The following is an 11,469-nucleotide window of genomic DNA, read 5'->3' on the forward strand; positions in this document are numbered from 1 at the left end:
GGCCCAAAAAGCGGCCTGGAAAATGGCCTGGAAACAACCTGGAAAACGCCCCCAAAAGCGGCTAAAACCGTCCAAAAAACAGGCATGCGTGTGCCGGCCAGCTGGTCTTCGGGTTTCCAGTGCGCACGAACACCAGCTGGCCAGCACGCATGCCGGCGCACTGGCCAGCTGGTCTTTATGTTTCCGATGTTCCGGCACGCATGCATGCACGTGCATGCACACACGGTCCAGTTTGGGCACTCAGTGCCGAAAAGGTTCGCCATCACTGCTCTATGTCAACTGTTAAATATCCATTTATTGGGCATAGCAACTGGGAGGAAAATTTGGTGTCCATTTCAGATTGCATTCTTAGCTTCCACAGATCAGTATCAAAAATTAAAGACTTGAATCAGAAATTTAAGCATGTGAGATTAAGTCCCTCTCCCACAAACAGCTTCTGGTCCAATGTCTATTCTGCTTCTATTCTTTGTATGTATTTAATTTTATTCATTTAAGTTTCTAGGGCAAACAGCCCCACTCCAAGTAGTTTACAGCTCTTATATTACAATATTAAGATTAAAACAGTATAAACACAGCAACCATAAATCTGTCATCCAAAAACCAAAGTCTATTAAGCCACACAGTGTCATTCTGATTATAGCAGCAGAGAAACATGTTGATAAATATGGTCTTTCTCCCCACATATTCAGGCATCACTTCCCTTGGAAATAACATCACAATTCTGTTTCATCCCCCCCATTCAATGACAGGAAAGCCAGATTATTATTGCTCTGTGAAATCCTGATAGAAAAGCGGGTAGGCTATTCTAGAGGTGTTAGGGCCACCAGCAACTAAGCTTACCCTTGGGATTCTGGTGATAGAAGTCCTTCAGAGGTGGAACCAATAACATGCCCTTCAGCTATCTCAGAGGAAGGGAAATTCTATCCAATGTAGGCAATCTTTTAAAAATCCAGGAATTAAGTTACGTATAACTTTAAAGGTAATGACCAGAACTTTGAATTACGCTCAGAAGCTAATTAGCTTAGCAATCAAAGCATCTACTACAGGAAAGGTGTCAGGTGGGCAAACTAATTGAGCCCATAACTACCCAAGTGTGCTGCATTATGGACCAGCATAGCTTCGAAATGGTTCTCAAGGGCAGCCTCATGTAGAGCAGGTTGCCATAATCCATCTGTAAACCCATCAGCTTTTTACCTGAACCAGAACATTGCAATTTGAACCGATCATGGCCTAGCTGGCTTGATACAATCTGTCGTGAGTGCCAGGCTGTAGACCAGACATTCACATCTGGCCATTTTATAGCCCAGACAGGTACAGACATAGAATCCACGTTTTCATGAAGTAGATAGATTCTCTGTGATGCATACAGAAAGCAGTCCCAGCCCATTCTTCTATTTTGGCTACGGAAAAAGCAAGAAGGTGATTGCTGGACCAAAGTTAGATTAAGAGGAGATTATCATTGTTTCCAAGAGTCTCAGATTAAATCTTGGAATTTAAGAAAAAAAAATCCAAGAAGATTGAATTTGAAGAAAATATGCTTGAGGTAGGACTTCTGGAGGAAAAGAAAAGGAATTTGTTTTGGTGTTTGTGCTCTAAAAGTCTCCTATCATTTCTCTGTGCAAATTCAGTAATTGTATGGACTTTGGCCTTACGTATCAAGTAATAATTCTGTTTTTCTGTGATTTGAAATAATAATGTAAAATCCCACTCAAAGATCTTTACAATGAACTATTTTTTATTTGTAGCCAGCACCATCTTGTGGTCTGCCTAGAGCACTGTCGTTTCTTTTGCAATTCTCTTTTACAGCTGCTTTTTCCACCCCCATGGCCTGGACTGTTCTATTTATTTCCCTCAACCAGGAATGTTGGCTTTAAAACTTAAAATAGTGCCTAAGATTCTGCTCAATTTTAAATGTGTATACAGTTTGATTTTGTTTTTGATGGGGCTGGGTCTCGTGTCTTGACAATGTATGGTCAAGAGATAATGTGAAGGTTTCTCTTTTCTCTCCTCTCCTCAATATTTTAATCACCAGAAAGAGTACATGTCAGCTTTGGAAGCCATATTAGGCCAGAAGCTTCTATGCTGCCACCTTCTCGTGTGGGAAAATAGGAGGGGGGATTTAGTAGAGGGGTTGTCTTTAGATGTAATAGCATTCTTCCTGTCGGTCAAGGTCAGGCTGATCCTGCATCTGGAGAAGGAGTGGTCGGAGTGCTGTCCCGAGATGGGACGGATGGTGATTGGAGCATGTGATTGACTGAGGAGTGAGGGGATGATTTTGGCGTTTTTGATTTACTGAGGGAAAACCCGGACTTCTCAGATTCGGATTTTCCCAGATGTGCCAGATTATCTATTCTAGTAAACAGAACTTTGAAAAATGCTTGCTTCAGAGTTTAACTTGGGGTTTTTTCTAGAACGCTGACAGTACACCATACCAGGTTTAAGGGGGTAGATACCCGTGAGGGCCTCTGGAAATTAAGTTGTGGTTGGAGAGATTAACAAGCCCCTCCCACTAAGTAGGAGGGAGAGTCAGGTGCGTGAAGAGCCAGAGGTCTTCTATTTTATGAGCTGGACTGTGGCTTCCACTACACAGTCCACACAGTGTGTTTTTGGGTACATACATTAGATGAAGTAATGGCACATAGCGCTTTAAAGAATTGACCTCGAACTTACTTCTGAATACACATTGGGCCTTTGGGCCTCGTTAGCATGAACCAGCATCATTTCTCCATGTACAAACATTACCTCACTTTCCTTTGCTTGAATGAGGCTCAAGTATAGCCATATCACTAACTTCAAAGAAGTTTGACCAGAATCTCAAATTGATGTTTGTTTGTTTGTTTATGGAATACCTCTTCCATGGAATAACTTTCCATGATTTTTTTTTTTAAAAAAATGACTGGATATCTGCATGAAGAAATTTATTGTGATGCTGTATACTTAAATTATCCATATTGTCAAGGACAAGATAACCAACTCCTTGAACTCACTTACCATTGGAAATGAAATATCCACATGCCAAATATTTTTGAGACTCGTTTGAAGATGAAATTCATTGGCACACCAAGAAAATATATTATTTAGCCCCCTTGTTAAACGAATTATTCAATTTATGAAGTCGTAAAATACAAATATCTGGATTTATATATATATTTATTTATTTTGTTACTTTTTGGTCCAATCGACAATCCCAAGATACAAGATTCTGTTCCCCTAAAGCAACATAACACATTAGTAGCTATTGATTCTGTGAGGTAAGGAGTCGTTTGTGAAAGAAGAGTCTGTAAAATAATGGCTTGGGTGCTGCAGAGGTTCTGGTTTGAAACTTACAGAGCACACACACACACCCCACATTTAGCAATGCCGAATTAAGTTTTACTGTTTCAAACTCTTTGCCTTTTAAAAATGCTTTCCATGTCTGTTGTAATAAAATGCTGCATTTCCTGCAGAGGATTCTAGTTAAAGAGGCTGTCTGTTCATTTGAGATGCTAGTCAGGCTTGTTAGTTTACAAAGGATATTAAGAGCACTCTTTAGACTTTCCTAGAATACCCCAAGGAGTCTTTTGTATCTATATTGGTAGAAATGGATGATAGTGATGGGTACACCTTTTTCCCAATACTGGTTCCATTGTTGAGAACAGTCTGTTTTTTCTTGTTGCGTTTTTGCAAATATATGTGCACTTCATTGCTGGTATGTGGGCACTAAATTTCATATCCCTTTGGAAAATCATGCAAACCTAAATTCTTAACTGCTCAGGCTTCATCTTCATGGCAATCAGCTGCTTATTTCATGGTAAGAATTTGCATATTTCATGGCAGATTGACTTGAAAAATACAGACTGTTTTACGATTATGAAATTAAAAGTAAAGAGGCTGGAGGTAAAACATGAATCTCACAGATTTTGTGATCATAAGGTAGGAGTGGAATTAATGAGAGTTTTAATTCTGCTAAATGTATCTTAAATGAGCAAGCATGTCTCTAAAGGGCCAAGATTGGGGGTAGGAAATTCTATAAAATTCTGTAATTTAACTGAAAGACTGCGGAGTAATAAAGCCTTGGCTTTTGAGGCAGGTCACAGATTCAAATTCTGAATGTCTCTTTCTGGTAAGGGGGCAGGGAGTTACTGGAGGAGGTTTGAAGTGTGAGGTGTTTTTCTCACAAGCTGGGTTGCTGTTTGTCTTTTCAAGGAAGAGTGATGCCCTGTAGCATACATTTAACTGAAAAATATTCTAAAATACAAGTGAGTTGGGTAAATTGTTTTTTTCGAGAAACAAGTAACCAGAATGTATGTTTCTTTATTAGTGGAAGTATGATAATGTATCTGCAACATACCTTTTGCTTCAATACAAGAAGACTCATGGTAAACCTGTTCGCCTGAGGATTCCTTCTCTGGCAGGAGAATGTATGAGCATCACACCATCCAGAGAAGAAAAAGTATGTTGTCTATTTTTATTGCTATCTAATTTGCTGGTATTCCAATAATAATTATCATGGGTGGGTGGGAACATCCAGTGTTTGCAATGTGGCTTGATAATGCTCTGAATTGTGAACCACTCAGCCTGCCACATATTCGGTTTAAGTCATGGCTTAGCAAATCTAGCTGTAATATATATAATCCAAGGCATTGTAGAATGCTCCAGTTACTGCTGTATTAAAACTAAGCTGTTTTAAGTCTTTGTGTGTGTGTATGTGTGGTTTTGAGCCATTATTGATTCCTTGCTAGTGCTGGGACAAGTCCCTGCACTTTGGGGCAAAATTTCAGAAGTAGTTTGCCCTTGCTTGCTTGCTTCCTAGGGCTGAGAGAGAGGGATAGCCCAAGATCACCCAGCTGAGTTTGTGCTTAAGGCAAAAATAGAACTCATGATCTCCTGATTTCTGCCCACTGCCTTAATCACTATGCCAAATTGGCTCTCTGTTTTAAGAGGTCAAAATATCAAACCATTTGATAGCATTGTTCCTTTCCAGTTGGACAACCATTACCCAGTTTTTGTTTTTTTTTAAATGGGAGTTGCAATTCTCTATGTACAGGGCAAAGATCTCACTACACGATCCATCCTTATATTTCATCAGCGATCAATTTGTAGTTATAAAAATGGGACTTGATGGGAAGTGGATGAGAGTAATATATAGACTCCTGGTTAACAAAATAAATGTTCCAAGTATATTGGACGTAAGGCCTTCTCTTTAACTATACTGAAGTCAAAGCAGGGGTGAAATCCAGCAGGTTCTCACAGGTTCTGGAGAACCAGTAGTGGAAATTTTGAGTAGTTCCAAGAACCGGCAAATACCAGCTCTGGCTGGCCCCAGAGTGGAGTGGGAATGGAGATTTTGCAATATCCTTCTCCCAGGAGTGGGGAGGGAATGGGGATTTTGCAGTATCCTTCCCCTGCCACACCCACCAAACCATGGGCCACAGAACCGGTAGTAAAAAAAATTGAATTTCACCACTGAGTCAAAGTGCCAGGCTGGATTATTGTGCCAAGGGACCTTCAGAATCAATCATAGACAGTTGTGGATTTGTGTCTAGCTATACATTACTTCTGAAACAATTCTTTTGTACAGATAAAAAAAGCCCTGAGTTATGAAGATGGTCCAGACAATAAAGAATTCCCCTATGTATTTGGCTCCATGGAATTTCTAACATCGTTTGATGAAGGTCACCTTATGTTAGGAAATACACCCAGACCTAAGCAGGTATCTATAAATATTAACCTTTTATTCTAATTTATTTTCTCAGTAGTGTATTTAAGCCATTCTAGCTTTTGGTTTGTACTCTTTAGAAAACATAATCTACTTGAATTTTTGCTTTTTATAAAATTCCTTCTGTATGTAGGCATTTTATATTGATTTGACTTATATGCTGCTTTTCTTGGGGAACTCAAGGCACTATAAATATTTTCCCCATAACAAACCTGTGCAGTAGCATCAGTTGAAGTGGAGAAAGTGGTCCAGGGTATGTCTATAGCTGAGGATAGATTTTAGGATATGGGATTTCCCACTTCTGGTTCAACAACCCTAACCACTACACCATGGTAAGCAATTGTATTAATAACAGTAACAGAGTTAGAAGGGACCTTGGAGGTCATCTAGTCCAACCCCCTGCTCACACAGGAGACCTCTACTAGGGATTCGAACCGCCGAACTGCCGACCTTTCTGATCGACAAGCTCCGTGTCTTGCTTCAAGACACTGAGTCTTGAAGCAAGTATTGCTTGATATATCCCAGATTCAGGGGTAACAACAAAGATTTAGGTGGGTGGGACCCGATTTCTATGAGAAAGATCAGAGATCAAATTCTTGGCTTCTCCCAGCAGGAGAAATTTGTTTGTAACCATGGAAAATACTGAACTAGACACACCCGTAGATTTATAGATGGTTAATGGCAGCCTTCTGTAAAGGGCATTTCAAGTCAGGAGAAGTAGGTATCTTCTAATCAACCCCTGGATAGGAGGACAGCTGTAAAGTACACTGAATTTTCTTTTAGAAGATCAAGGTAAAAATATATAGATTTATATTATAGATTATTATTGGGATAAGCTAGTTAATGTGGTGCAAGAGCTCAATAGATATGGAAATAAGGGTGACAAGCTACATTTGTTTCTCCAGAGCTCTTAGCAACGTGCTGTTAAATGTCAGCAAATTGTGATCCTGGTCTGTCACCAGATACCAGTGGCACCTTCTATACGTAAAAATACTGTAGTGTCAATTGGATAACATTTATGAATTTACTAGAACATTTTGTAAGGAAGAATGTTCTCTGGTTTCATACTCATACTCTACATTGCTTATATGTCAGTGCCTTAGATTAGATCAGATCAGATCAGAGACAGTTGAACTGGCTTTGCCACTACTGTCTTAGTGTTCCTACTTTCTGTTTTCTCCATTCTTCCATCTGAGACTGATAGCAGAGTGTCCTGTAAGAGACCTTCCAAATTCTAGTAGCTGGGCTCTCTTATGCCCTCTAATACAGGACTTTGCAACCAATAAAGAGTTGAAAAAAGCACTGATAGAGAGCTAACTTGTTTCTTGGTGAAAAAGATACTCGAGCTTGTCCAATTCATAAATAGGCTGCTCCACTATCTAGGATTTATGATGGTGTATAGATAAAATTCTGAGTGGTGAATAGATAAAATTCATGTTCTTCACATAAAATTGGAAACCCTTTGTCTAAATATCTTTAATCTATTTATTTATTTTAAGAATCCAATGTTCCAGGATAGGGGAGAATTCAGTTCGCCGTTACTTTCTGTGCCCAAGAGAGGAGCATCAAAGAAACGCGCCAACAAAGAGAATGCTGGTGCTCCAGCTGCCCAGGAAGAGCCCTTTGCACTTCCTCCACCGAAGACGCCTACTTGGGTCATGACTGAGAAACAAGTGCTGACATCTTCCAATTATACTGCTCCACTCGAGGGTATGATTTGTAACTATAGAGAATGGATTGAAATGAGAAGGTTTGAACTGGCTACATGGGGTGTGGACTTGAGAACAAGCTACAGGCTTACCTACTTATTCTGAGGCTACTATCAAAAATGGCACCATTATTTTGATGGGAAGTATACATTTTATTTAAATACCAAGTCGATGCAGCCATTTTATGTAATGCGCTTATCCAATTATATATATATATATTTAGCTCCAAAAGATACATTAAGGGTTTATTTACAGGGAAACACGATATCAGAGTGATCAGCCTTGCTGGGGGGCCCCCAAGCAGCAGACGGAGGCAGAGGTTCCGGGTGGAGGGGAGGCATGTGATCCTGACCTGCCATGCTACACCAACTCTCGGCTTTCCCATGGTGCTCCCAGATCACGTGCCTACTTCCACCTCCACCCCCGTGTCTCTGCCTCTATCTCCTGGTAGTGCTGCCACGCGAAGACGAGCCGCCTGCCCTCTCCAGCCCATCGACTGGGCTTCCCCATGTGGCACGTACAGATTGCATGCCTCCATCCCACCTCTGTCTCCACCTGCTTCTTGGACAGGTACTCACCTATGTTGCGTGGGCTGCGGCTACTGCCAAATACTGTCAGCCCGGTGCTGGCCATGCCTATCCACAAACCAGAGGTGGGCGTCCCTGTAACAATCGGTTCACCCAGAACCGAAAATGTGAGCGCCTTCCACGCATGCGCGTGGCATAGAAAAAACAGCAATTATATAGGATGGGATAACACCAGGGTGGGTGGGTGAGCCCAGCCGCTGGTCAGAACTACAGGTTTGTCTGAACCGGCAGCAGCCCACCTCTGCCACAAACCCCCCCCCCACCTCAGGTGTAATGAGAGCCTTAACTCGGACTTATTTTGGGGGTAGGGCTTTAGCACGCTAAAAAAAAAAATCAGGCTAAGGCTTATTTTCTGGTTAGGGCTTATTTTCAGGGAAACACTATTTATTTCAACTTCAATTTCTTGTAAAATGTGCAAAATAGCTTCTTTAACCCTCCTTTCAAACCAGACTGAACCTGGTCATGTCTTCCCTCCCTCCCCTTCCATTTTTTGCATGTATTTAATTTTTAACTTAAATCTTTATTCATTTTTTTCTGGTACCGCTAATCAAAGATCAAGTGTTCTTTGTTAACTTAAAACTAACACAAGCATGGGTATAAGAAGAAATAGTTATCTTTCCTATTGATTCAAACTTGAATGGTTCTTCTTGCAGAGAAAAATCCAGCCGCCCAACCAATGCCAGTAAATGCTCCTATTAAAGCAGATGAGCTGACAGCCGGCGTCATTAGCCCCGAGAGAAGGTAAATGTCCAGCAGTTATTCCAGTCTTAATCCTTATATTGGTAAGAAAAGTGCTTTTTGCCATGTATCAGTGCTGGCTGCGTTAAACCTATTTAAATCCTTTCTTACATTTACCAACAAATATTAAAAGGCTGTGGGCCTTTCTTTAAAAACATTACACACTTCAGCAGTCTTGGATGCATTCCTATTTTCCATAATTAAAATTCACTTTTGTGCCCCCAGAGAATTGGAGCACATATATAGTTCTCTCTCAAAATCCCAAATGACTGTTGTGCAGCAAACCCTCCTTTTTCTTTCTTTCTTACTTTTTTTTTTTTTGCTAATTTCTTCCTCCTTCCACTTCCTGCTATTGAAACAGAAATGGAAGATCCATTGTTGCTCTAACTGAAGTGAGCAGCATTCAATCTACTCACCTGCTTGCTGTTTCTCATTATGACAGGTGTCATTCGGTGGAGCTGGACTTAAATCAGATGCACCTGGAAAGTAGCCAAAAACGAAAAGGAGCCAAAATGTTTGGGAGCCTTGAAAGGGGCTTAGATAAAATGATCACAATGCTTACCCCTAGTAAAAGGAAAGGTTCAGCTAAAGAAGGCCCGAGGAAGTTAAAGGTATGTTTGCCAATCAGACTAATTCAGATGAAATAGATTGCAGGGATCAAGGGAAACAATTGATACCAATCCTTGTTTTGGCTGCAGATCCCCAAATATGAAACTGGCTCTTCAAGAGAAATGAGCCGTTTTATCTGATAAAAAGACCCATAAGACCCATCTTACTACTGACACACAATCTTTAAAAAATACAATCAAATTGTTTCTTGTATCTTAGATTAGCTAGCTTGAAGGACTTTCGATCCGTGATCCCAACCTTTGCAGAATTGCAGGCTTGGAATAACTACCACATAACGGATTAAGCATACTCTGCATATAAAACAACAGGGCAAAGTTGCCTTTTTTCCCCAAAGGTTTTCCCAGGATGCCTCTAACTGAAATTAACTGATTTTCATGTGGCCAGTAGGTTCTAGCATTTTCATTGCTGAAAGGCAAAATTTGGAGTACAAAATGCTGATTTAAATTCAAATGTGTTGTGCTTCCCCCCTCCTGAAAGAATGCAGGAAATGATCTGGCTTCTCAACAAAGTTAGGGATAATTGTTTATTACCTCCCATACAAAAAACAGTACTCAATATCAGTTCCTAATAGAAATGCTCTATTTTGATTTTATCCTGTTAAGTTGGCTTCTAAGGGGCATCTAGTTGGCACTATGGAAACAGATTGCTGGTCTCAATAGGTTTTTGATTTGATACAATTCAAGTGCATTTATATTTTCAGGTTCCTAATTTAAATGCAGGAAATTATCTCGGAAGGATTTTCCACATGTTAGTTTGATCTTAATATACAGTGCATAAAGTGACAGAATATCTTGCTCTGGGAAATAATCCTTTTCTTTGTTAAATACTTTTTCCCGTAGGCTCACTACAATGTGACATTGACTAACTTAATAAATCCAGATGAGCTGCTACAGGAAATAATTGCTGTCCTTCCAAAAAAACAAGTTGAATATGTACAGAAAGGGTAAGTAGGGTAAATATTCTTGAGTTCTGCCCATGATGGTGATAGCTTCTCTGAGATCTGGGTCAGGAATTGCTTTATGCCAAACTCTTGCTTCATGTCATATTCTTCAGAAAAAATATTGCCTGAAATATCAACATTCCCGGTCTGAAGCTGCTCATTTTGTCCTGTGCGGCAGATAAAAAAAAAACGTTTTGGCTTTCTTATGTCTTAGTGATGTTTATTGGTTTTTCAAAAGAGTTGAATCATTAAATCTTCCCGAAAATAAAAACTCAGGGTTCTTTTCTTAAAAGATTTGCCAGTCAGTAGCTTCACTTTTGCTTCTTTTTTGTGTTACCCAGTTATAAACTGAAGTGTCAGACCCAGTCAGACTATGGCAAAGTGAAAATGCAGTTTGAATTGGAGATTTGCCAGCTAAGCAAACCTGAAGTCATGGGCATTAGAAGGCAACGGTTGAAGGGCGATGCCTGGGTCTACAAAAGACTAGTGGAAGACATCCTATCGAGCTGCAAGTTATAGATCTCCTTATGAATAAACAGACTGTTTTATCTATGCTACCCATGCTTATTTCAACCCGTTTAGTATATTTTGTTTTAAATAGAAACTTTTTTGTCAATAAATATGGCCTACCATGTCTTTGTCTTCGCTTTGTCTTTTTATACATTAATGTGATTTCTGTCTCTGTGTGGATGACCTTGGGGATCGAGAGGAAGAAATGCTGCCTAGGAAACAATCAGACACGAGAGGCAGGAGCTCCAAGTGGCTAAATGGTCAGAGAAAGAAACTTAGGAAGGACCTTTCCCTAATGGATCAAGCAGTTAAAAGTGACAGCAGGAAGTTGGCACCTTCATCCTTGCAAGAGTCTATTAATGTAGCCTTACAATAAAGCAGAATTAGTTCATCTAGTCGTGTTTCCTGGCTGGCTTACCTGGGAGGACTGACGTTGAGCTTGCTTATCTGGAGGCACAAACTTCCAGGCACAATGTTTAACTGCTTGATCCATTAGGGCAGATCCTTCCTAAGTTTTTTTCTCTGCCACCTAAGTTTCTTTCTATGCCACTGAGGGCTCCTGCCTCTCTTGTCTGATTGTTTCCAAGGCATCATCACGACTCCTCTTTCCCCAAGGTCATCCACACATTCCATTACACTGTGGGAATGAACATTGGA

The 11,469-nt window shown here is 40.3% G+C and overlaps 1 protein-coding gene across 4 annotated transcripts in view; it reads left to right on the plus strand.

The window, feature by feature from the left end:
* The window catches only part of MELK (maternal embryonic leucine zipper kinase), a 33,300-nt gene extending 22,364 nt beyond the window's left edge, over positions 1 to 10,936 (plus strand). For all 4 annotated transcript variants that reach the window (XM_034410759.2, XM_087886432.1, XM_034410760.2 and 1 more), the window contains 7 exons: positions 4,301 to 4,432; positions 5,561 to 5,692; positions 7,198 to 7,408; positions 8,648 to 8,735; positions 9,175 to 9,343; positions 10,202 to 10,305; positions 10,644 to 10,936. In XM_034410759.2, coding sequence (XP_034266650.2) covers positions 4,301 to 4,432; positions 5,561 to 5,692; positions 7,198 to 7,408; positions 8,648 to 8,735; positions 9,175 to 9,343; positions 10,202 to 10,305; positions 10,644 to 10,821 — 1,014 coding nt within the window. In that variant the 3' untranslated portion in view covers positions 10,822 to 10,936. The remainder of the gene's footprint in view (positions 1 to 4,300; positions 4,433 to 5,560; positions 5,693 to 7,197; positions 7,409 to 8,647; positions 8,736 to 9,174; positions 9,344 to 10,201; positions 10,306 to 10,643) is intronic.
* Positions 10,937 to 11,469: the final 533 nt, after the last annotated feature.

Source organism: Pantherophis guttatus, chromosome 2 (assembly GCF_059756535.1).
Source record: "Pantherophis guttatus breed Tessera chromosome 2, ASM5975653v1, whole genome shotgun sequence".
In the NCBI taxonomy this organism is placed as follows: domain Eukaryota; kingdom Metazoa; phylum Chordata; class Lepidosauria; order Squamata; family Colubridae; genus Pantherophis; species Pantherophis guttatus.